At 43.8% G+C, this 27,338-nt stretch overlaps 1 protein-coding gene across 8 annotated transcripts in view; it reads right to left on the bottom strand.

Moving 5' to 3' along the window:
- PRKAG2 (protein kinase AMP-activated non-catalytic subunit gamma 2) overlaps nucleotides 1-27,086 on the bottom strand; it is a 386,863-nt gene extending 359,777 nt beyond the window's left edge. For 3 of the 8 annotated variants that reach the window (XR_012157633.1, XM_073334621.1, XM_073334620.1), the window contains exon 1: nucleotides 25,562-27,086. Coding sequence is in view for 4 of the 8 variants with exons in the window: in XM_073334621.1 (XP_073190722.1) it covers nucleotides 25,562-25,663 (102 nt within the window). In the remaining 4 variants the exon portion in view is untranslated. The remainder of the gene's footprint in view (nucleotides 1-25,561) is intronic. The other 5 variants (XR_012157635.1, XR_012157636.1, XR_012157634.1 and 2 more) reach the window with 3 other exon arrangements.
- Between the last annotated feature and the right edge of the window lie 252 nt (nucleotides 27,087-27,338).

Genomic DNA, 27,338 nt, shown 5'->3' with positions numbered 1-27,338 from the left:
TCAGGGTCAAAGAAAGCCTGCAGCACAGCTGTCTCTGCTGTACCAGCTTTCTAGATAAATGGAAGACTTTGGTCATTTGGGCTGTTAATCTGGAGTCTTTCCGAAAAGCACAAAATCTGCATGCAGGAAAAAAAATCCTAACAAAAGCACAAGCCCTACAAAATGGATTGTTTACATAATTTGACTATACTAGTATCAAGATACATTCAAAACAGTTTTCTTCTTGAACTCAAAACTTTGCTGCTTTCCCAGTGGGTATCTAGCAGCACAATAACCCCTCAATGCACCTGCTTACAAAGTGACATTCCTTTCAGCTTTATTGAAAAGAGCAGTTTTTGTAAATTTCTGATGCTCTGCTACACAACAGCTGCTCTAACCCTACTGTCAAATTTAATCTATTGTAAATCATCAATTATCAGCACACAATACAGCTGAAAGCACATTCAGCGGGTAGAGCAGCTGGAAAGAAAACATTATCAGTCCGGATACAGTATTACCCTTTTATTTCACTTGAACACGACTACTGAAACATTATTTGTATACATAACGTGGCCCATACTGTCCAAAGGGGCCAGAGAAAACAGAGACATGAAAAACAGATTGAGCCCAGGGATAAGAGACAAGCTTACAGAATGCAGGAGAAAGAAAAACAACAAGCCTTTAGTAGCAACTCCAAACATTCACAGAGTCCCAACTCCAGATGGGCTCAGCACCTTTCAGAATCACGCCTTTTATTTGCTCCTCTCTCTCCGCAAGAGACAGGTGTCTCTTAGCCAGGCCATGCTCATTACAGTATAAACAGTGACAGACCAACCTCAAAGAGAAAGTCTACCCTTCGAGCTGGGAGAGTAAATTCCAGCTTGAGGAGACATAGCTCAAGAGCTCAAAGCAAAACAGAGTAGCCATTGATTACAGCTAGCACAGGTACGTCTCCTTGAGATGAAATTTACATCTCCAGCTCAAAGTACAGACATAGCCAAAGCATGAGTGGGGTCAGCTCCAGAGGTTCTGCTCTTTTAGGCAAACCAAACTTCTACCCTGCCAGCCTCTAGTCATTCCCACGGTTACTGTATTTTTCAATGCCTCAAGTGGCCACCTCTGCTACCTGTATGGCAAAGGCAGCCCTGAATGAAAGAGCTTAGCCGAAACTTATATTCAGTGCTTTGATTGGAAAATCAGTCTGTTCCCATAAGACAAACCGGTCTCTCTTCTTTTACATTACTACAGATGGAGCTGGTATCACGGCCAATAGTGAAGGTTGCCCAACAGTTTTCATTGTAATGCCATATTTTTAGTTGCTTTAACTTTATCAAACTTTAACTCTTGACAGCTGGGAGGGGCAATTGTGAGAAAAGTCCTGTTCAGATTCAGGATGGAGCATGCTCAATAGAGATGGAATCTTCAGCTACAGATGGACTCTGCCAAACTCTAACGGTCTTTGAGTATGTGTGAACTGTGATGTTCAGAGGCTCATAACTTGGCCAAATTTGCATGGATTTTTATAGTGATAAGAGAAGGCACATGCCTACCATCAGAGCAGTCCTCTGCCCACATTTCAAGTCTTTTCTCCAAAGCATGGCAGCACTAGAGCTTCTCAGTGAAACAGTTGTCGTAATTTTTTTATCAGATGGGCAAACCAATGTATTTCTCTTTAACCTCATTCTCAAAAATGGCTGGGCAGAAAAAAAAAAGGTTATAAGCAACTGAAAATAGGGTCAAATATAATGTAAACTGTCAGGCAAGCTTAGCTGTAGACATCAGTTCCAGCTCTGCCTCGAACAGATTTTAAAACAATAAGCCAAACCCAACATTTTCCAGAATCACAAGTCTTGTTTACTTTTTACAACCAGGAAAATGGGTAATATAAATATTGTTAAAAGTGGTTTCTGATATAGAGAGCTGCAGTGTTTCCCTGACAGAGATACAGTATTGCTAACCTCAAGAGAACACAAATCACGAGTCAGACCTCCCAAAATCATGAGATTTTTTTTTTAATCAATTCATGTTTTTTTAATTTGTCTTCTGATTTTTTAATGTCCCTCTACTCAATGTGTGTGAGATAATTTCAGGCTGGAAACTCAACCTTTAATGCACTCAAAAATGTACACACCTCTCCCCTGGCTGGTCAGATGCAGAGTCCACTTACTATTTCCTCATTCCTAAAGTAAGGGAATTGCCAACCATTTCTGACTACTGACTTGACACAGAAGCACCACTTCCCCACTCCCCTAACTCCTGCTGCCCCAGCACCTTCTTTCTGCTATAGGGCCATACATGGAGGGAGGGCTCAGTGGCAGGGAAAGTCTATATCCTCAGCCCCGTGGCTCTTGCACCCAAGCTCTACCCACATACCTACTTCTGTAAATAGCAGGATCAGAGGATCTTCTCATACCACCGCAACAGCTCCTCCTGCAAATCACTTCGCTTGCTCACCTTTCATTTCACGGTCTATGAAATGGGGATAAGAAGGCTTCCTTACCTCATAGGGGTAGCAAGAGGAGCTATATAATAAGATGCCAGCATTATCACTCTGAAGCCTAAAATGTCTACTGAGTCAGCGTCAAGTGATGGAAACAGCTACGAACATGGTTGACAGCTCTTTTTGTTCAAAAAAATTGAATCATCATTGGTTGCTTGTGGAACCCTGCACATACGGTGAATTACTTGGCCCAACTGCCACACCTGTGTGTCCAACTGCTCGGAGCACAATCAACTCCCAGCTCAACCCTCCCCCCTACACACAATCACCCACACACAGAAATGAACACAGTCATCCACACAATACTATAACCAGCATACACAATAACTCCAAGCATCACTCTGAAGCTTATGTCTGTTGAGTCAGGGTGAAAAGATGAAAACAGCTACAAGCATGGTTCAGAGCTCTTTTTGTTTAAATTATCACCAGGTTCAATCATCACTGGGACTTGCAGACTGTTACTGTTTTGTTTTTTAACATGACTTTACGATAGCACGGAATTTCAACTACTAGTTAATTCATTTATGTTTGTGAAGCACTTTGAAATCTTCATATGGAAGAAGCTGTCCATGCAATGCATTACTATTATTATTGTGTTGGATCTCTCACCAGAGTCTGTTTAGGAGAGCATTAAAACAAACTCATCAGTAAGAGCCTGAATACTCTCCAAGAGTCCACTTCAATGGCAAATTCAAGTAAACCAGGTTCCTCCTGGGTTTAGGGCATTAGCAAAAACTACAGCAGATAGACTGTTGATATTATGGAATGCACTCAGCTGATAAGAGAACAAATCTATGGAAAACAAACAGAACCGTACACAGATAACAAGATTAAACTGAAGCACACAAGAATCCTGCATGTATCTGATGACCAAGAGTCAGAAGATCAGTGACATTTTTTTATATTTCAAATTCAAGTTAATTAGGGAAGTGATACATTAGAGATCACACTTCGTCCAAATTAGTATTATCAATTCCCCAACATGGTGTTGGCAGACAGAGCACTACAATGAAGTTTAAATAAAAAGGAATTAAAAAAAAAAAAAAAAAAGGTGCTCCTTTACAAACAAGAAGGTAAAACCAAGATCCTGACCCTTATGGTCATTTAAGATCCCAGGGCTCTTTTTCCTTTAGAACATGGAGTTTGATCCCCAGTCTCCTGACCAAATTCTAAAATTTAGATAATTATATTCTGCAAACCAAATTCTCTCTACAATATCAGCCGGATAAGGTACGTTTTTCTGGTCTACGTTTGTCTAGTGCTGTTATGTACCATGAATATCTGTTGCTCTCCATCCTGGACAAGGGAACATACCAGTAACAGTAGAAAAAATACCAGCAGATATGATTTGTAAACATTCTGGGACCCACTGGTATGAAAAGCCTATTAATTAGCAGTTCTGAAATCAGCCAAGCAACTACCTGTTCCAAAAAAAAAAAAACAGTGAAAATGTGAGTCACGTTGTTTGGGTTACATGCTGGCTACAAGGCCCATAACAAAATTCTCTGAGTTTGTAGGGCCCAGACTGTTACGATTCCCAAAACAAGGATATCCCTTTTTCTCTCTAGTCTACAGTCCTGCCTTATGGACGGAGGATGGCAGGGTCCAAGATAAAGAGAGTTTATGGTTGGGAGTCTGAATTCCTATACAGCGGTCAGGCTTCTGCAAGCAGATCTATATTTTTAGGACTACCCAGGAGACAGATGTTCATCAGCTAAATCAGGGACAGAAGCTTTCAGATGAATCTGTTAATGAATTACCAAGTGTGGCTGTGTTTATGTTGGACTGAGTTTCAATGGCCAGTTTAATGAATACACACGCTTCAAATACTTATCCAAGATGAACATTCATGCTTTTACTACTCTGTCATTATAAATAAATACACAAACGAACTCCATGGCATGTCAGTTAAGGTAGCCCTTTACATAACTTTCCTAACACAAAACATAAAACGGAAGGAAAAGTCAAGGCTACAAAGACACACACCTCACACACAGCACAACTGAGCTAACTGATCACCACACGCCAAAAAAAAAAAAAAAAAAAAAACACAACAAAACCCACCATTTAGCTCTGCCCCAGTAGAGATTCCAGCCTCCCAACATTGCCATCCCCCAATTCCACCCCATGCCTTCACCACAAACAGATTCCTTATACCACTCCTGTGTAGTTCTGTAAAGTTACACACACTCTGTTTTGTGCAAGGCAGTGCTGAAAGACTGGCAAAATGGAAAAAAGGCATGAGACTCTGAATATGAACTTTTGGGGGCCAAGCTTTAATTACAACTAAATGATTTTCTTGAAACTTCTCGGGAAATTCAACCTCTACTGAGAGATTTTGTACTGAAAATTTGGGAAAGATACACTGTGTTTTTCCTATAAGACAAACAGGTTGAACTCCCACATTAAGTACAAAACAGAATGCAACATTAACTATGCCATCAAAACAGTTCCACCATAAAACCCACGTGTGAATATACATGAACAGACACACTTAAAAGGTCATGCAGACACACATGCAATTACATGGGTCTTACACAGCCTATGTACTGAAGTATAATTAACTTCAATGACAATTACAAAGTTACATCAAGGACATTATATAGCCTTATACACTGGCCTTTATCTGTATTGCTGTCATGCCTTTGATTAAACAGGATTTGACCTTTTATAATATTGTCTGGCCTATTTATAATGCATTTTACCTCCATTAAGTGGAGGCAAAACGGTAATGCTGAGCATGTATTTATTTTGCTCTGGGCACTTTGTACCTACATCCCCATTTAGGCCACTGGAAGCAACTAGAGGCACAGGATACCAGCTATCTCCCTATACCACTTGTGTTGTTGGAAGAAAGTTGGATCTGTCTGCCAGTCAAGCACAAAGTAAAAAAGATACTGATAGCTTTGAGTTGCCTGTTTATTGAAACAGCAGGGTATTACGCTAAATTATAGGATTTAGATATCGGCAACACTCCTCTGATTTAAGTGTTTTGCCCCTCTCATCTACTCCCTGGCAAAGCCCAACAGATATCTTGAAATTCAGGTCCCATGTACAGGCTGTGGCCTTGATTCTGACCATAATTACAGTAGAATAAATCAGGAGCGACTCCAAGTAAGTCAGCGGAGATACATCACTTACAATGATGTAAGACAGTCATTCTTAACCAAGGGTACACGTACCCTGGGGGTACGCAGAGGTCTTCCAGGAAGTACATCAACTCATCTACAGTTGCCTACTTTTACAACAAGCTACATAAAAAACACTAGCGAAGTCAGTACAAACTAAAATTTAATACAGACAAAAGGAGGAAGTAAGGAATTTTTTAGTAATAGCATGCTGTGACACTTTTGTCTGATTTCGTAAGCAAGTAGTTTTTAACTAAGGTGAAATTTGGGGTATGCAAGACAAATCAGACTCCTGGAAGGGGTATCGTAGTCTGGAAAGGTTGAGAACCACTAATGTAAGACATGACAACAGAATCAGGCTCAGCATATCTACTGGTTAGTGACTGGTACAGTCAGGGGTCCATTTCCAGCTGTGCCACTGACTTCCTGTTCAACATTGGGCAAGTCACTTAAGCCAGAATTTATTTTAAAAAACTTAAAAAGCATCCATTAATTTTAGGTACCAAAGCTGAGATCGCAGGTGCTGCTTATCTGAGGTGCTGTAGCTCCTACTGAAGTTGGCTGGAGTTGTGGATGTCTCAAATTTGGCATCCTAAATTAGCGGACCATATTAAAAATTCTGGCCTTAACACACATCTCATAAGGGTGGCAGGAAGCTTAATGTTTGTTTAAAAAAAAAAAAAAAAGAATGAAGATGCAACATGTATTTTTTTGCACCTGATTGATTATTATATTAATGTTTTAGTAGTTCTGGTGATAGCAACTACTGCTTTAGCTGGAAGGTTCTGGTCAATAGAATATTCTTTCTGTGTGTGATACAGTGGGTCTGACTAACGCCATTCACAAAGCTACAGAACAAGAAAAGTTCAATACAAAAATTAAAAAGCAATCTGATGTGGGGACTGGATGGCTCAAGGAACCAGTAACAGGACTGGGATCCTACTATCTCTGGGCTGCTTGTCCAAATCCAGCCTTAGTCAGCAGTAACTGAAAGCTGTTACCGCCCTCTGATGGTTTGATGCCATGTATGAAATAAGGTAGGTTCTCAGTCCCATGCCAGCTGTGCAGGTTTCTACACCACTGCCATGCATACCTCTGCTGTCAGTCTCCCGGAGACTGAAACAGCCTCTCAGGATTGAAGCACCATGATGGGGCACTGTGAGGAAGCTTGCATTGCCACTGCTCACGATGAATCAGCATGGCACTTTTCACCAGTACGTAATTCACGTCACATTTTTAAATAAAAAAGGAAAATGTTGATCCACCTGCTCCTCTCCATTCTCACTCTCCTGCACAGCTATCAGCACTGTCAACAGCATCTCATTTCTACCAGTGAACAGTTTTCCAGCTTCCTCAACTCTAGCACCATCCTGCATTTAAGATCCATTGCAGCACATTCAGACCATGTCTACAAATCAGTTAGCTCTAATATTTGTCTGAGAGGGAAAGAAACTGCACTGACATAATCAACTTAGTAACGACAGGACCATTACTGAATCAACAAATCAGTGTCTTTTCCTGGCAATTTCCTCTTTGTGTAGCCTCCATAAAAGAATAATTTCTGGTTCAGTAAGAGAGGCATTTCAGATTTATTTAGTAAATGGATGATTTAAGCATTTGGATTTTCACCAATTATGTTGCATTGTATTGATCATCAACTGCAGCTGACACATTCCAATCCAGAAGTGCCTACATTTTAGTAGTGAGTAAAAAAAATCCTACAGGCAGCTGAATTATCTAGTGTCATGCAGATGGATTGTGTCTTTTGTCTTTTTTTGCTAGACTCTTACAAGACTGTGATCCCTTCATCTAATTGATTTATAATAGGACACCACTGGTCACTTTCCCTCTGTAGCTAAAGCTGAATAATATTTTCATTCTATTCCAGTCTCCAATCACTCATTACATTATAAAGTTTTTACATTTCAGGCTACATTTTTTCCATTCTTGGTCTCCCTCTGAAGATAGATTGTTCCATTCCCACACCCGCAACCCCTTTTAATATTTAAGCGAACAAATGTTCAGCCATTTTTAGGTGCAATGAGACTGGGATGAAAATTACGTTTTCCATTATGAATTTTTATTAAAAAAAAATCTTGTGACTTATTTTTTCTTTTTGGAAAAAAATGAAGGTTGCAAGGTGAAATAGATGGAAACCGTCCTCATGGAAGAGGGATGTCCCAGAAGAAAAAACAGGTTTTGATTTAACCATGTTTGGAACATTTGAAAAATTACATTCTGAAGCTACTCAGATTTTACCCAGAATGCTTATTAAGGCCCTGAACCTGCACCACTGAAGTCAACAGGAATTTTACTTGCATGCACAGTAAGGTTATCTTCACAGTGAACTGGCCAGTCACCTATGTTGTTGTTGAAATGGGCAAGAAGAACTGGTGCTAAAGAAATGACATCTGCATACCTTCCCCCTCACTGAGCAATGCACCAGTTGATCCTCCCCCTCCACCTTCGAGGTGGCTACACTTCAGTTCTGCTGTACGTTTATGAATTTGCCGAGCACTTTGGAATACTCTGGCTTAAAAGGCACCACAGGAAATACATTTACCTGCACATTTAAAATTCAACCCAATGCCTCCAACAGAGTTTATTTTCAAGACAGAACAGACTCTTACCACCCCGGTAAATTAATAGTTAACACACTTCAAACTTCCTATTTCCAGTATTTAGGGGGCAGTACCATATAAATAGGGCCAAAAACTTCTTAGGGGTGTTTCTGGAGCTACCTCAAGTAACACACCTCAATGGCCACTACAGTTCTTTATCCTTACAGACCAAGTCCCTTAATAACCAAGAGAAGGAAGGCAAGTGACGAAACAGTCTCTGAAGCAATACAAAACAAAACAAAACCCAAAAAGCTACAACACCACTAAAGTCCTCTGGCTGGGGCTTACACACATCCAAAGCAGAGTATTCCTGTCACAGCAGTTATCCGTTGCAGTATGTCAGCTACCCAACCAGCAAGCCTGAGCATATTTGTTTTTACACAGCAATTTCCACACCAAGACACATTTCTATTCCCTCCCCCTTCTCACGCTTTTGTATTCCATAGTCCTCATCAACAATTAGCGGAAATGACTGGCTGTGCCTGTTCTCGCTGTTCCCAGACATTTCTCTCCCCCTAGTGAGCTCTGAAGACCATGCAATATTTGACATGACAAGACTTAGAATCCTTCTACAACAACAGTTGTATGTAGGGAAACAGAGAAAACCAAAGAACAAGGAGGTTAGTCCAATTTACCAGATGGGGATCTGACAGCAGTAGGTACCCAGAGCAGTGGGATTTATACATTTTAAAGTGTCCTTAATCTCTCGGGACACTGGCCAAAAGACTAGAATTTTAAACTACTGAAAGTTTTTGTTGTTTAATAAAAAAACCATCAGAATAAAGCTATGTTTACTGAGTCAACTAGCTCTTCTGCTGGTTTTATGCCATTAAAACAACAGGATTTTAAATGTAAATTAACTTTAGAACAACCAAAATCTAAATCCTGTTTTTACTTTAGAAGGAAACATTTTCATGCAAAGGATCTGAAATACACCACAGCTCCAGAACTTGTTCCAATGTTGTATATCCCATTGCTGCTCACTCCCCTCCAGCATGCACAATTTACCATCCTGTAACATACACAAGTATGCATTCAATTTGTTATAAATAGTTGTGCACAGGACACAATTAATTCTCTCTCACACACACACGGACAATACCAATACTGTTTTGTATCCTTACCACATTTTTCAAAATTAATCAAACTAAGTGGACAAAGCTTCTGAGCTCTTAAAGAACCACAGAAGCTGGAGATGGAAAAGAGCTCTTAGATCATCTAGTTCATTTCTCCGTCAAGATTGGATTGTTCCTAACAGTACATTTTTATTGTTTTATCAGTCTTGTTTTTAAAGTCCAGAGCAATAAGTTTTTACGACTTCCTTTGGAAAAACTATTCCACAGATTCCCATGATATTCTGCTCAAGTTTTCCCATTCCTATTAGTTATACCCTAGGTACCACTCTAAATAATTCCTCTCCCTCACTAGTGTTAACAACCTTTAAAAATTATAAATGTATGCATCCTCCCTTAGCTGTCATTGCTTCGCCAATCTACACACATGTACACAGAAAGACAAAGAGCTAAGTCATCCCACTAGCTCTTGGCAGTTCAAGGAGAGCCCAAAAAGCATTAACTCTCCTCACAGGGCCCAGAAAAGTTCAAGCCCACCACAATAATTATTTGTGACATGAATCAGCCTTCAGCCCACAAGAAAAGCGGACATTAGCTCCTGGAAAATCCAAAAAGCCAAAATATGTTTTAAACCCATACTTCAGTTTTATATCCTTTCTTCTGGTATCTTATTCATTAGGCTGTCTCCCATTAAGATTATTCAATACACCAGGGTGGATAAAATCCATTTTTAAAGCAAAAAATCAGATATTTTAATTGAAATTATATGCAGGTTATAAAACGATTTAAAATTAAATTTGAAATTGACAACCTATGCTGAAACCTAAAATTATTTAAATTAAATGCAAAAATAATATTAAACAGTTCATATTTGCTGCCAAGTTTTAAAGAAAGTCAAACCACTGAACCAGTGGAAGTCAATGGCTAAGCACCTGAACCCTGAGTTGGCTGAAGTGCTCAGCCAGCTTGACAGCAGTAGACTCTTCTGCAGATGCAGAGAGAATTTGTTTGTTTTTTTTTTCAGTTCAGTGTATCCAACTACATCAATTCAATGACTACCACATTCAAAGGGAGTGGAAAAAGCAGGAAAGTTTGTTTTCTTCCTCCAATCTATGAACAAAGACTAGGTATGAGAGAATGAGAATTACTAGTTTTAAAATCTTGAAGGCCACGGTAACAAGAAACAATCAGCTCAATTAATTAACTACAAATAATATTTCCTTTGTTTATTAAATCCGTTAGTATTAAATGCAAAACGTATTTTGATAATTTTTTTCTTATGTAACCAGGAACAAAAAACATTTTTAATTTAAATTTGAATTTCCATCCAAATAGAGCTTGACACAAATTGCAAGTAAAAAATGAATAATCTAGTAAAGAGTTCAGCTATATAATTGCTTAAATAAAGGTTATAGCATATCCTCCCAGTTAGCACAAAGAAACACCATTGCTGATTTGCAAATTTACACTAAATTTGGTTTGGTAACCAATGAGAATCAATCTTTCTTTAGGAAAATAACTAAAAAGCAATGGTTTAAATCCTGCTTGCTGATTTAAATCATGATTAAAATTAGTAATTTAAATCACTCTGATTTAAATCAATCCACCCTACAATACAGTGTCTGAGTATATTCAACGCCCATTTACTTTTAAAAGATAGCAATATATCACCTACCCAATTGGGTGGAGCTGGACAAGATTTTTGCCTGAAGCAGTCCTACAGACAGCTTCATTCACTACACAATTCTGTCACATTCCCAGAGCATCCTGAAAGAGGCATGGGTCCTGTAGTGCAATAATGTAATTAAAAAATATCATAATGCATACACCCAATAGGGCATGGGCAGCCTTAATTCTGACATTGCCTAACTTCTGAATTCTTGACTTTGCAATCTGAACATTGTTTTAACATTTTTTGTTTTGAATGTATTTTATACACACACAATACAGGATATTTATTACATAACCAATCTTAAGTTTCAAGATAGCTACCCAACTTTTGTGGCACATGTGCAGCTTTTAACCTTTGTCACTTTTTTTCCTTTGAAACACTATATTCTGCAGACAAGTCAAGCTGAATGGTTTTAGCAACAAGCATTTCTTAAATTTTTCATCCCTTAACCTCTTTTCATCTCTCCAAACCTAAGATGTTCCACTAAAGATACATGCATACCCAGAGAAACAGAACCACTCATATGAGTCAAGTTGCTCATGTGGGTAAGTGTCTGCAAGATCAGGCCCTGAAACTGAACTCATCCAAGCAGGGACCATGGTTCCATCTTTGGGCTCAGTTCTACCATCCTTGCTGATGTTGAACAATTCCCTTTTTTTCCACATATTATCCTTTTGCTTTCACTGAAACTACCTGCAGAGTAAAGCACTACTCCTGTGATTCCAGGTGGCAGAATTTGTCCTTGTATTTGTACAACACCAAGCACCTTGTCCGAGGTTAACAATAACCTAACCTAGACATCATGCAATGTAAAGTGAATTCCATTTCCATGTGGCAAGACCACACAGCCCACAAAGAAAGTAAGTTTATTATGAGGCAAAGTAAAGACACTAACTTATGTTCTTAGATAAGATGTTTCCTCTTTACTTTTTACCCTTTTCAGTATTTCAAAGTTAAAAATCCCAATAAAAGATTTAAATTAATAGTATTTTTGCATGCCGATGAAGTTGGTTGCACAGGTCTGAAGGAGTTCAAGGATCCGGGACTCTTTAAATACACCACACAGATAAAAGAACTGAAATAATTTTTTTTGAATGCTGAATTACGGGCATAACATCGTAAGGAAAAACACTGGCATGTGCCCTCGTGCCCCTGAATAACTCAAAGATGCATAAAGCGATTCTAAAAAAAAAAAGTGTATAATTAGATTCTATTTGAATAAACTAGTTCTTAAACTAGTATTAGCTTTACCTTGGACTAGCTGAGCAGAGTACTGGTCACCTTTTTACCTCCCAGCCCCCTTTGTATATGAGTTCAGTGTTTGTGCACGATGTCAGCTTGACAGATCAGGAGGCTGAAATCACCTCCCCACAGAGCAGGTACAGGACAGACACCAGCGGAAGTCTGATGAATCTCCCGCACTGGACTGCTATTGGTCAGGGGCGGGGCAAGGCGAAGGTGAGATTCTGTGGCAGATAGGAGGACAATCAGCAAAGAGTTGGTTACAGCGGCTGGGTGTCTGGGGACCCTGGGAGGAGTGTGGTGGTTTGAAGGCAGTTGGAAGTGCTGAGTGGGACACACAGGATGCGAGAATCTATGAAGGTCTAGCAGATGATCTACCTTAGAACACTTCCCTCAAGTAAGTTGCCTGTTGGGCTACCAGGGATTCGGAACAAAAAACATTGGTGTGTCCTACAGCAGACCCCATGGAGTGTGCAGTAATCACACAAGGTTCACCACACTGCCTCACCTGTATTCCTCAAACCTGCCCTAGTGGCATCACCTCTGGAGGTGCGGCCACCATTCCATGCTTGGTCCCTCTGACCAGAAAACCTATAACAGTCCTAACTACTGTGGTGGTTTGTGTGTTGTGGACACCTATCCACAGGGAACTAAACTGGTATCAACAATTGATTTCACATATACTATCAAACAGATGTTAACAACTTTCAGTCAAGTTGTTACCAGCCAAAACTGGGCCTGCATGAGAGACCTATGGGTGGAAAGCTATACAAGGAGGGAAAATGGTCTTGTGGTTAAGGCAATGGAGACTACTCAGGAGATCTAGGTTCAATTCCCATTGCCATCCCAGACTCTTTGCATGACATGAGGCAGGTCACTTAATCTCTCTATTCCCCATCTGTAAAATGGGGATAACCATACTTCCTTTGTCCTACCTCTTCTCTGTAGTGTCTATGGAGATTTGAAGCTCTTCAGGTGAGCTGTCCTACTGTGTTTATATACACCTATACATTGATATATGCACCTAGCACACTGGAGCCCCAGCCTTGGTTGAGGACTGTAGGTGCAGAGACATAGCAGTCACGGTAGCATATTGCTACATTAAAAGTAGTTAATATTTCATTAGCTACAACATTAAAACAATGGAAAGTTTACAGGGAACTTTTTTTTCCCCATTTGAGGGGTGGAGTACCTGAGCCCTCAACCATTCACCAACGCAAGGTATATACCTTCCCAGCCCCAGGCAGTAACTAGAGCACAGAGTCAGATGGCTGGAGTGATGATTTTAAAAGTTCCTAATCCTCTGCCTCATCTTCTCCTTTCCAGCCTGAGCTACCTTTCCACAGGCCACATCATTTAGTTCCCATTTCCATCACAGACACTTTGATTAATACGCACTCAACAGCAGCAAATCCCACTCCAACAATCTTCTGTTCCAGAGGGAATACTAAAGCAAGATGAAAGCTGCATCCCAGTGGCTGAAACACTCTTTGAAGAAGTGTTGCTAAACTTCCAGGGTCTGGGTACTGACTGATCACCATTCTTAGCTTTGGGTCACCCAGGTACACTACCCAGGAGCAAACCGTAGGTCTGACATCCTTCATGAAGAGTGGGACCCTGAAGTCTGACTGCCCAGACCCCTGAACCAGTGACTCAGCCCTCCCAAGTCCCCAGTTGATTTGACATATCCCTCCTAGAGTCCACCTGACTGTAGGAGCTCTGAGTTCCTACTTACACCCTTCAGGGGCAACGTGACAGTAAAGCACAGCAACAATGGCTTAGCAAAAGAATTTCTTAAAAACACACACACACTTTTCTCTTTAAAAAGCAGACAGGAGTTACAGATCTATGGAAAACAAACTGCTGAATCCAACTCCTTTAGTCTGATCTTTACCCTCATCTGCGCGTCCATGGGTTTGGTCCAAATCTTTTAAAGGTGGCAAAGTCCCTCCTGCTTCCACTCCCTCCACCTGTGCCTTCTGTTTCTAGTGATTAAATTGCTACCTCTGCTTAGAGAAGCACCCCTTTTTAAAAGAGACGCTGTACCTGTTTAGTCAAGTGGAGCAACTGTAGCTCTCCCATCCATGTGCTTTTCTTAGACCATCACACAGAGGGAAGGGGAGCATCCAGGCCTCTTCTCCCTCCACCCCCACCAGTTTCCCTGTAAAGAATCCAGAAATCCCCCTATTTCACCAGGGGAGAGCCATTCAATGCAGATGGCCCTTGATGGCCCTGTCACAGCTTCCCAGATACAGCTTCCCCACTAAGTGTCAAGTTCCCACTATCAAAATAAATGCTCAAAGCCACACTACAGATTATGATCAAAACAGAAGCTGAATTACAATAGGCATTCACAAAACACAAATGGAATTCATAAGCTCACTCAAATATATTCCCCCCGTTTGGACAAAAACTGGGGAACCACTATGGCATGTGATAACACCTTTACTCTACCACTTGGCTTGCTGTTGCTCCCCATCCTTCATCTGTATGTTGTCTATTCAGGCTTTCCAGAGCAGGGACCTTAGGTACTTATAAGGTCCGCATTACTGTAGCATCACAACATTTCATAATTGTTAGTGTATTTATCCTCACAACACCTCCATGAGGTAGGAAAGTATTACTATGCCCATTTAATAGATGGGGAACTGAGGCACAGAGTGACTGATCTACCCAAGGCCATACAGGAAGACTGAGGCAAAGCAGAGAATTGAACCAAAGCATCCCATGTCCTAGGCTAGCACTTTAACCACTGGTTTATCCTTCCTCTCCTCAGGTTTGGAACTGCTGGAAGATCAAGAGCAATTTTATTATTTACACAGCACTAATAGCATGCTTGCTTGAAAAGTTGCCTGTAAAGTATCTAAAGCTTTCCTAGTGCTATGTAAATTAATTACCATGTCTGGTTTTTCATAACACTGTAGGTAATGCATATATGTACCATTGCTCCCTACTGCTGGAATGTCAAATCTGTGTGTATGTGTGTACGTCTGTAAGGTATAGCTGACAACCTGAAATATATGCTGCAACAAATCTGTTATACTTCCCATTACACCAACTCTACCTAATGTAAATTGCCATTCTAAATTATATAGCAATGTAAAAAACCCTAGACACTACGTTATAAAGCTAAACTTTAAGTGTCATAATTAAGGATAATAACAAAAAATGTGGATTGCATTTTGGTTCTCTACAAACAAAACAAAGCTCCCACACTATATAGAATTCATATCAAAATATTTCACATAATTTAGAGCAGCAGCTCTCAAACTGCAGGTTGGGACCCCAAAGTGGGTTGCAACCCAATTTTAATGGGGTCGCCACGGTTGGCTTAGACTTGCTGGGGCCCAGGGCCAAAGCCCAAGCCCCACTACCCAGGGCTGAACCCAAAACCCAAGGTCTTCAGCCATGGGTGGTGGGGTTCAGGATATAGTCCCCTGCGTGGGGCTCGAGCTCTGGCTTTGCCTCCCCCCAACCCAGGGCAGCAAGCTCGGGCAGGCTCAGGCTTCGGTCCCCCCTCCTCTGGTCGTGAAGTAATTGCTGCTGTCAGAAGGGGGTCATGGTGCAATGAAATTAGAGAATCCCTGATTTAGAGAATGCACTATTATACAAGTTAGCATTAATTAAATTGAAGCATTATACTCCAGATACTGAGAACGTGTGAATAGCTGCAGTCTAGAATTCTTTCCTCTATTGTCCACCTTAAGAGTAAACATATCAATCAGACACAGCAGCAGAAATTGCCATGCCAAAATTGTTTCCACACATTACGATTACTAGAAACAGTTCAATGGCCACACAGTATCATGCAGCCAAACCACCACTATCTGTCTATATAAGGCCTCTTTTTCTTTCCATCATGTGCAAAATATATTCCATTCAAGGACATCAAGTTCAAAAGTCTTGTTCTTTTGCCTTCACAGTCCTGCATTGCTCTGCCCCTCCCCACCTGTCAGGCCTTGTCTCTTACCACAGTGCTCTCTTCCCCAGCAACCTTGATGCTCCATTTCTCCCACAACCATCTCTGCATTGTCTTTCATGGCACGCGAGGCATGGGGCACCTTCTGGTATAAATGCAGTTTTAGTCTGAAAAGTGACTATGTTAAACAGTACCTTACTCAACAGATCTGTTCAGCATATGTATCCAGAATCAGCTTTACTGACTTCCATGCCAGTAAAGCTTTGGCTACTTTTTACTCCTCTTAGCCCTGTAGAACCAGCACAGAGGGGTACAAGCTGGATTCTTAAGCCTCCCCACATGTCAGCAAATTCTTGTAAAATTCTCTCGGTTACATCTGTATAGCTCCCTTGAAGGTAGTGTGGCTGCACAGGAGTAACAGTTGACATAATTTGAAGTCCACGGGCCACACAGGTGTTACTAAGTGCACAATATTAGCCCATGGAATATTTATTACTGGAAACGATTCATGAAAAAGAAAATACATATTGTCTCTCATATCTCAGGGCTGGGAGGTGGGGGGAAGCATCTTTGTCATTGAGACAAACATAATGCTCCATCATGCCATTTTTACAGTCACTTTTCCAAGTAGACCTGACCCTCAAAACTTCAGCATCACTGTCTATACCTACTGGCAAGAAGGACACATAGAATCATAGAATATCAGGGTTGGAAGGGACCTCAGGAGGTCATCTAGTCCAACCCCCTGCTCAAAGAAGGACCAATCCCCAACTAAATCATCCCAGCCAGGGCTTTGTCAAGCCTGACCTTAAGAACTTCTAAGGAAGGAGATTCCACCACCTCCCTACGTAACGCATTCCAGAGTTTCACCACCCTCCTAGTGAAAAAGTTTTTCCTAATATCCAACCTAAACCTCCCCCCACTGCAACTTGAGACCATTACTCCTTGTTCTGTCATCTGCTACCACTGAGAACAGTCTAGAGCCATCCTCTTTGGAACCCCCTTTCAGGTAGTTGAAAGCAGCTATCACATCCCCCCTCATTCTTCTCTTCCGCAGACTAAACAATCCCAGTTCCCTCAGCCTCTCCTCATAACTCATGTGTTCCAGTCCCCTAATCATTTTTGTTGCCCTCCGCTGGACTCTTTCCAATTTTTCCACATCCTTCTTGTAGTGTGGGGCCCAAAACTGGACACAGTACTCCAGATGAGGCCTCACCAATGTCGAATAGAGGGGAACGATCACGTCCCTCAATCTGCTGGCAATGCCCCTACTTATACAGCCCAAAATGCCATTGGCCTTCTTGGCAACAAGGGCACACTGTTGACTCATATCCAGCTTCTCGTCTACAGTAAACCCTAGGTTCTTTTCCGCAGAACTGCTGCCGAGACATTTGGTCCCTAGTCTGTAGTGGTGCATGGGATTCTTCCGTCCTAAGTGCAGGACTCTGCACTTGTCCTTGTTGAACCTCATCAGATTTCTTTTGGCCCAATCCTCTAATTTGTCTAGAACCCTCTATAACCTATCCCTACCCTCCAGCGTATCTACCTCTCCTCCCAGTTTAGCGTCATCTGCAAACTTGCTGAGGGTGCAATCCACACCATCCTCTAGATCATTAAGGAAGATATTGAACAAAACCGGCCCCAGGACCGACCCTTGGGGCACTCCACTTGATACTAGCTGCCAACTAGACATGGAGCCATTGATCACTACCCGTTGAGCCCGACAATCTAGCCAGCTTTCTATCCACCTTATAGTCCATTCATCCAGCCCATACTTCTTTAACTTGCTGGCAAGAATACTGTGGGAGACTGTGTCAAAAGCTTTGCTAAAGTCAAGGAACAACACGTCCACTGCTTTCCCCTCATCCACAGAGCCATCCACATAAGCAGAGTCTTTCTATATCTGCAGGATATCACTTTCTTACTAATACGTATTCTCTTAAAAAAAACAAAACAGTAAATAACCTTACATGCTGCATAGCAGTAATTATAATGCAATGATTTAACCCTTAGCTCCATTAAGACACATATACCTCTCAGGCAAGGAACTATAAAGAATTCATTCCTCTTCTCCCTCTACCTTTCAGCAGTTCCTGTCCCACTCCTGTTCTCTCCACAAACATACAGAGCTTCTCCCACCTCCCACATCTCCAAATGATTAACACAACATGGTCAACAGCCTCATGTTCCATGCTTCTGCTCAGCTTCCACCCCCTCCTTGGTTCTTCCATGCCCATGGCCTACTCTTCTGATGCAATTCACCTCCTTCCTGCTGGTCTACAGCCCACAGGAGCTGCAGGGGACAGGGAGGGAAGGAAGGAGGGAGGGGGCAGGGCATATCAGAAGTGCAAACTGGGAGAGAGAGGAGGTGGTTGAAAGGAGCAACTGTATTTTTCCATAAACCTAGCTGGTGATCAGCTTGTGGAATGTCAAGAAGCATAAAGATTGAGAGCCCTTGTCATTTTTCTCCTACCTACTGTAACTGCAGTTGCTAATCCTTTTTATCTGATGCACAGGAGCTTTCAGATTTCATTGTGAAAGTTCCAGGGCTTCTCCTCACCTTCCTCAACTCTTTAGTCCATTAAGGGAGATCTGATTTCAAAATTGCAAGAAGGTAGAAGTTTGGGACACATTGTTTTCTGGGTCTCATGAAGAAGACACAGGGACAGTTCCAGATTCCATTTTAGGGAGACACTTCCCTCTCCTCTCCCTGCTGAAAGAAAGTCTTTCCAGATAAGTTTGTGCTCCAGGGTCACACAGGTAGCAGAGTCCCTCATTAGCTCCTTTGGAAAAATTCACAACTTAGCACTTCCATCTGTTGCTGTCACAAGTAACTCCAAGAATGGAGTGTAGTCCTCTCCTTGTCCAACCCAGCAGTCATCTGGCAAAACAAAGTATATTATACGATACTGGAAAGGAAGAATCATTTTATGAATGTGATTTATTAACTGGAGAAACACTAGGTGGGTGAGATAATATCTTTTATTGGATCAACCTCTGTTGGTGAAAGAGACAAGCTTTCGAGCTACACAGAGCTCAGAATGAGCTTATGTCATTCTGTTTATGTCAGAATGAGCTCTGTGTACCACAGAAACGTGTCTCTTTCACCAACAGAAGTGGGTCCAATAAAAGATATTATTTCACCCACCCTGTCTCTCTCATATCCTGGGTCCAACACCGCTACAACACTGCAAACGTTTATGAACTAAGCAACCACTCACTGCTTTGCTATAATGGAAAGCAAGAGATGGAGGGAGAGATCCTCGGTTGGTGTAAGTTGTCATAATGCCACTGAAGTCCACGAAACGAAGAGAATTTACACCATCTGAGGATCCGCCCCAGGGTCTCTACACGACAACAGGCATAGGTACAGCATTAAATCTGCTCCTAGAGATGGCTCCTTCAGAACAGAAGCACTATGAGGAAGAAATGTGGGAAACCGTGGAGAGCTGCTGCCCATACTACATCTGTTCTGTGCATAAAAAAGGTCTGTTGTCTCCACAGCTATTATTAAGAGACCTTTCCCAAGTGGGAATATATCACTACACCAACCTATAAATATCACTACACCAACCTTTCTGTCAGGGCAGGAGGACAAGTGGCAATAACCACTTCATTGGACAGATATTTTGGCCTCACTGATTACTGTACACAAAGGAACAATGAAATTTTTCACTATCACCTTCTAACATATTTAGGTCTAATACACAAAAGTGCTAAATAGCTGCAATTCCCACTCATTGGGGGCTGCAGTGGGGCTCAGGTGACGATCTTGGGACAGATTCCACTCTTCATTACATTTAGTGTACATTCAAAGTAACTGAGAGCAGAATCTATCCCGTTTGCAGTGAGATGAAGTTACAATGACAATTTTTAACGTATTCCAACAGAACAATTCTGTAAGAAGATTACAAAAGGAAAGTATTGATCTCTCTGCTAAGAGCTTTGAGTCAGCAGACAATTGCATCTAGCCTTAGAATGGAGACGACAGTGCTTTTAAAATATGTACCAAGCAAGATAGGTTTTCAATTTGTATTATTACTAATTCTGTTGCCTTCTAATGTTTTAAAAGGAAACTCTGTAAAAGCTAAAATATCTACATTAGAGATGAGCAACAGCCACAAAATTGAGATCTGTGTCTGAACTTTGGCATACAAGGGGGACATTCAGACCTGGGATTTCACTTGAAGCCATCTCTACTTTAAATGTATAGAAAGTATCTTCAAGATTTCAGAAAGTGGTGCTATGAAAGGGAGGAGCAGATTTCGCCTCTTAATGTATCTCATATTGGCTCCTATGGTCTAGCTCAATTACTAGTCTGTCATTATAAATCACTTGGGTAATTGCAAGGAGTAAGTTCACTGAGCACAGGCCAGTGATTTAGCAACTAGCGCCTCACTCTGCCATGCTAGAGAATCTAATGATATGAGGTTTATCTTGGACTACCACAAATCAGTTTAGCAGGTGATGGGAGCATCCAGTTTACAGGAACTCAGCAGACTGCCAACCTTCCCAAGAGCAAGATTTGGGTGTCACAATGCAAATGCTTCACTTGTGCAGAAGGGGGAGATTCAGCACAGAAAGCACTGTTTCAGAAAGAAAGTTTGTCAGACTTTTCTATTATGTCCTACAATTCTGCCCCCAACCCTCCATTCTTGCTTGAAATTCCCACCTTGGGTTGTGAGCCACAACAAAATGGCCTCTTTAACACTGATCAATTTGTTCCCACTGTATTCAACCCCTAAAAAAGGAAACAATGAGAAAGAAGGAGAACATTTACACCTTCCATTCAGGCACAACTAATATCTTTGGTTTTCTCCTCACACCTAATTTTCTTTTTTTTTTTTAAAGTCTTCTGTGCTTTTCATCAAAGCTTGTCAACTTTTTCTAGGTCAAGTCTTTCAAGTGGCACGGATACACCCCCACTGTAGGACTAGAAAGTATCACTGACTCCCAACCAAATCAACTTTATTTCTTGTGTGGATTTCTCTCTCAATACTTTCTCTTAAAATTACACTCTCTTTTATTTCACTTTCTGTTCACACCTCCTTAGTCTTCCCCTTGTTGCCCCTAATCTGACAATCTCAATGAGCAAGAATTAAATGTCTGAGCAATAAACACAACCTCACAGCAAGACACAGAAGACGAGGATGAGCAAAATAAAAATTTCTGTCTGATGAAAGCTCCCTTGACAACTACAGCAGCACTGACAGGCACCACTGAAATAATAGGAATGATGCTCCAAAACAGCCAAGAAAATGTTATGAAACAGAAAAAAAAAAGTCTAAATTAATCTTTCCAAATGAAAATTCCACTGTCAAGTGAGGAGTATAACAAAAGGTGTATTGCAATTACAACAGAAGATAAAAAACTACTGAAAAATACCACCAAATCTGAAAAATTATGACCCATTTTAGAAATACTATAGACCTCAACTCTGCAGAAAGAGGAAAGGTGTCTATTGGTTCAGGGTGGGGGGAAGAGATCAGGTCTTTGTTAATTTTTAAGTCTTGAATTGCTCCCAAATGAGCAAACAGCAAAATAGTTACTGACTTCACTGAGAGCAAGATCAGACCCGAATCTGATTGTCTACACGGTGATAAAAAACCCACAGCTGGCCTGGGTCAGCGGACTCTGGCTTGCAGAGCTCAGGCTCCAGGGCTGAAATACTGCTGTGTAGATGTTCTGGCTCAGGCTGAAGCTCAAACGAGGGTGGAGGGTCCCACAGCTCCAGCTCCAGCCTGAGCCTAAATGTCTACACAGCAATTTTTAGTCCCGCAGCCCAAGCCCCACAATCACAGATCAGCTGACTCAGGCCAGCCACAGCTGTACTAGGGGGCTTTTATCCCCATGTAGATGTGCCCTTAGTGGCATATGTGCAAGTATCTACCACTGTCCAGGTGGCAACTTACAAAGCAGGCACAGCAAAGAGGCCACGAACTTAACAAACACAGACAATGAATTTGTTCCTCTAGGACAAGACTGAGGCAACCCTGGGGAAGAAGATGAACTTTGTGATTAAGAAAGAGAACTAGAAGCAGGGGCATGTGCAGGAATTTAAATTTCACCCCTTTTGGAGAGGCACATTCTGGGCCCTCCCCCTGTCCCCCAAGGAACTCACTCTCCCCTCTCCCCACCTGGCACTGGGAGGACCTCGCTGCCCATCACTGTCCCAGCAGGAGCTCACTCTTTCCTCTGCCCCATCCCCTGACAGGAGCTCGCTCTTCCCTGCCTTTGCGTCCCTAGGGCTGGAGAAGTTCTATGCCCTTGGCCCCAACTATTATTGGGGGGGCTTTGCCCCTGCTTGCCCCCCCTTGTGCACACCCCTGACTAGAAGCCAGAACATTCGGGTTCTATTCTTGGCTCTGCCAAAGACACTCAGATTTGGAAAAGTCACTTAATCCCGTCATGTCTCTATTCCTCCATGTATAAAATTAGGATAATTACGACCACACTGGGGTGTTCAATGTTTGTAAGGCATTTTGAGATCATCAGATTGAAGTTGTATTACTGGTGCTGTGGCAGAGATTGGTGCCTAGACACTATCATGATGGACACATTGGAGACACCCATGTTAGATGAGGGGGGCCTAATTTTGAGCACACTAACACACTGTAGGGTTGAAAGTTTTACTCACACTACTGGGCTCATGTTCCACTTCAGAGAGACAAAGGAATTCTACAGAACTAATTCTTCCCATTAAAAAGTCTCCTTTGTTTTATACCACAGCATTCAGTATGCCCTACATGTTTGCATTTGCTTGTTTTTCCATGGGGGGAAAAAAACAACCAAAAAGCATAGAAATAAAGTTAGCTAATGATTTCCTGTTGGCCTGGAAGGGACGTGCTCACACTGCCTCCTTCCACTGGACAGCTGGAGCAAAATCTAGACCCCTCAGCAGGAGGAACAGGAACTCTGAAACTCATTGCTAGAAGCACCACAGCCAAGAGTGGTGAATTCCAAAAAAGGAATGAAGATTTATATAAATAACAAGAATATACTGACAAAGTTTTGAAAGGGATAAACTCTCCAGCTTCAGCGTATAAGCCAACCTCTAACTATTGGACATTAGGGAAAAATGACCCTCTGAGCAAGTTATTCTATACTGCCCGCCTATTACAGAGTTTCTTGCACCTTCGTCTGAATCAGCTGCTACTGGCCACTCTCAGACAGGAGGCTGGACGGCCTGCTGGTCCGGAATTTGATAAAAGGGTTTTACGCTGGAAAATGATTAATCAAAACTAACTTTTTGCGGGAAATAACTGATTTTGACAAAAGTTTCATAAGTCCAGAATGAAACATCAGGTAACAGAGTGAGCAAATGACCCCAGCCCAAAACAGCTAATAACCCCATGGTTAAGGCATTCATGTAGCATGTGGGAGAACAGGTTCAAGTCCCGGCTCTGCAGCAGGGCCTTGAACCTGAGTCTGCCACATGCCCAGTGAGTGCCCTGACCACCAAGCTATTGTGGGGTGAGACACTCACAATCTCACCTGTGGGAGCTTTTCCACTTGGCATAAATAATTAAATAGTCACTACAGCAGGGACTTGAGCCTGGTCTCCCACCTTTCAAGTCAGGGCCCTAACCACCAGGCTATTGAATCTGGGACTAGCACACACAAAAATGTTAAAAGGTCTCAGTTTACCCACCTGGTTATGGGGGGGGGGGGGGGGGGGAAGAGAATCAACCTCTTGCTCTAAATTTTCAAAAAGTCTCAGTTTCATCCCCATATGGAACTGGAGACATTTTTAAATTATGCAAATTTTCATGGGATACGAAAACCGTTTCCTGCCAATCTGTACACTTCTCTGTTCTAGTATAACCATTCCTCTGCACCTACCATTCCTGCAATAGGTTGCTTTGATAAACAACTAAGAGGCTTCTGAGCTATCAACCTCCTGGAAATCCAGCTCTGAATTAGTGTTTGAGGGCTTCAGATTAAAGGCTCCAATTCAGTCTCACTGAAGAGACAGGTCCAAGTGCCGAAGTTTGGGCACGTTCAGGCCAGCATACTGCTTTGAGCTCACCTCTAGTTAAAATACACTCAGACTGTACAGCACTGCACATGAAATATCAAACCCTCTTAGAACTGTGTCAAACAAATCACTTGGCTAAATGAAGGGAGCAGTTAGTGCAGTGCATGCTGTCCTCTCCCTTTGCCCAGTCACACACTGCAAGCCTGGCACTCTGCATGCAGCTGGGCTGGGTCTGGTTAGTGCGTGAAAGGGAAGAGGTGGAGGGATCCAGTCCTCCCTCCCCAGCGCTAGCCCAGCACCAAACTGTACCTCCTCTTCTCTGGGGGAGGGGGGTGAAGTTATATCTTTTATTGGCTCAACTTCAGCTAGTGTGGCTTGAAAGCTTGTCTCTCTCACCAACTGAAGTTGGCCCAACAAAAGATACTACCTCACCCACGCTGTCTCTCTAATATCCTGGGACCAACACAGCTACAGCAACCACACAGGGAACAGCCCCAGCAGGAACAGGGAACAGCTCTCTCCGCCCCCCACCTCGGGGTCTACCTGGTCCAGGGGCCACACCTCTCCCCCCCACTAGCTGCTATTCGCCTGGTCCATACACAGGCTCACACAATGCATGCACTGCCCCCGCCCCCAAAAGCGGTTCACCCGCTAACAAAATATACCACTTATAACTGCTAGACTTATTCTTCTCAGGTGCAGACCTTGCCAACCCAATTTGCAGCAGCCTCTCTCCAGCAAAGGGCAAAGCCCTCAGCCCCTCATGCAATCTGGTCAGAGGGGAGCCGTCCCTGAGGCGTGACACTGCCCGTCTTTGGGCAGGGTCGCAGGTGGGACCCTCCTCCTGCCCCCCCCGTGTGAAGGCTGGCTGCACACGGACTCCGGCCTGTTCGAAATCGGCTCCGTAGGGCGCGCGCGCACCCACCCACCCGCCGGCCCCACTCCGTTGGGGCTGCCGCTGCCAGGGGGCGGGAGCCTGCGCGGCGGGCAGGCCGCCCCCCGGCCACCCGCGCGTGCCGTGCCGAACGCCCGAGCACGCGCTCAACGGCAGCCGCTTCCCCACGCGCCCCAGCTCTTGCTGCTGAATGCCAGAAGCGGGCAGGGGGCTCTTCTTCTCCATCCCCCGCCCCCCCACGCTGTTGCTAAGTGACAGAAGAAGCAGGCACCGCCGCACGCTGAACCCCCAGACCCTCTCCTGCTGCAAAAGGCCAGGAGGCGCGTGCACCTTTCTTTACCACGCCCCCCCCCCACCCAACCTGTTGCTGCGAAATGGCATGAGGTGTCCACGCTGCCCAGGAGAAACACCCCCCCCCCCCAGCCCCATGACAGGAGGCGCGTGTGCTGCCCGCGCTGCAGCGTGCGGACCGCAGTGGCTGCAGCCCTGTCACCGCCACCAGGAGGAGGAGGAGGAGGGAGGGAGGGAGGCAGGGACGGCGCAGAGGCACTGACCGGGATGTGCACTCGCAACATGCGTCTCCTCTGGCTGGAGCCTTTCCTGCTGCCGCTGCTGGAAGCATCTTTCTTCTTGGTGTCCATGGCAGTGCTTCCCATCCCGCTCAACAAGGCGTCACTCCAGAGGATGGCTCCCCAGCAAGGCTCCTCTTCCACCTCCCACCACTGTCCGCCACCAGCAGCCAATCTGGGCTTGTTTTCAAACCCTCAGGAACTGGGGAGAAAGGGGGTGGGGGAACCAAAGGGGAAGGGAGGAGTTTCTCCAGCTGCGGTTTTTTAAATGGGGGCTGGGAAAGTTGCTAGGGGCCCCCGTCTTTTCCAAGAGCAAAATCATGAGACATCCTTAAAATTGCGGTTCAGTTTATAACTCTTCCGCCCGTTCAAAAATATCCGGAGACTCTTGGTGGGTGAGAAAGTTTCCTTCCCTTTGCACAGCAAAGTGACGTGTCCCCCATTACACGTGCCCTGGGGAGAAAGAGGAAGGTGCAAAAGTTGAGCTCGACACCGTTTGCAAATAAATACAATCCCTGGAGTCCGGATCCTGCGACTAGGTCCGTCCCTCTCTGTCAAACAGGAGGCGGTGCAAGCGCTCCCTGAAATGCGACTTCTTCCTCCGTGCAGCCTCAGCAGGGCCAGAGCTACGAGAAACTCACGCAGGCCTGGAGAAGGCGGTGGTGCAAACAAACATTGCAATGTGGTTCCCCTTTCCTGCTGGAAGCCGGAATCCCAGGCAGGACTGATGATAATCAGGGACTTCAAGGAGGCAGCACCCGGCCTTGAGAAGGAGGAGTTGCAAATGCTGCTTGCAATCTGGCTCTGCTGAAAACAAGAGGCTGCGCTTAACAGGAAGTGCAGCGAATCATAAAATACTTTCTCCCCGATCTGACACTGCTCCCCTTTACATGCGTCTGTCTCCCGGGCATCTCCAAAAGCACATTTGCTCCAGTCCAGAACTCTTCCCTAATAATTCATGATCTGACGGCGACCTAGCGAGTGTTTGGGAGGGGGGCTGTGAAGGCTGTTGCTAGTTTGCAATTGCTGATGCACGAGGGACTGGCTGGATTTCACATAGAAAAAGAAAAAGAAACAGCGACGTTCTTCCCCGCCCCGCCCCCTAGGCGAACCCCACTCCCTGGGATTTCTCGGGCATGCCGGAAACACGAGACGGGGATTATGTTCTCCAGCGCCATCAACCCACAGCCTGCAAAAGGCACCCTGTACACACCCCCTTACTCCTCCTGAGTCTGGCCGACGGGCGGCTCTCACCACCCCCTGCTTCCAGGAGCCATCAACACAGTTGTTGCGCAATTTGTATCACTAACCACCACCTCATCGCTGCAATGACCACAGAGGGCCAGTAGGTGGCGATGACCACGGCCCCCAGCAACGCGCCTGCCACACTCGGTGTAGCGGGTGCGCCCGGCCTCGCAGCGCGGTGCTCCGGACACACCGGGGCTGACGGAGAGCGCCCCGCAGTTACCTGCCTGGGGCTGACAGCGGGAACCCCACAGTTAGCCCCTTGGGGCTCCGGTCGCCAACTTTCTATTTGCAGACAAGCAAACACCTTTGCCCCGCCCCCTGCACCGCCCTTTCTCTGAGGCCCCACCTCCCACTCCCTCCCTCACCCCCTCCCTCTGTCGCTCGGTCTCCCCCACCCTTGCTCACGCGCTCATTTTCACTGGGCTGGGACAGGGGGTTGGAGGGCTCCAGCTGGGGGTGCAGGCTCTGGGGTGGGGCCAGAGATGAGGGGTTTGGGGTGCAGGACAGGGCTCCG

The sequence above is a fragment of the Lepidochelys kempii genome, chromosome 2, assembly GCF_965140265.1.
Source record: "Lepidochelys kempii isolate rLepKem1 chromosome 2, rLepKem1.hap2, whole genome shotgun sequence".
NCBI classification, from domain to species: domain Eukaryota; kingdom Metazoa; phylum Chordata; order Testudines; family Cheloniidae; genus Lepidochelys; species Lepidochelys kempii.
This window is presented reverse-complemented; position numbering and strand designations above follow the sequence as displayed.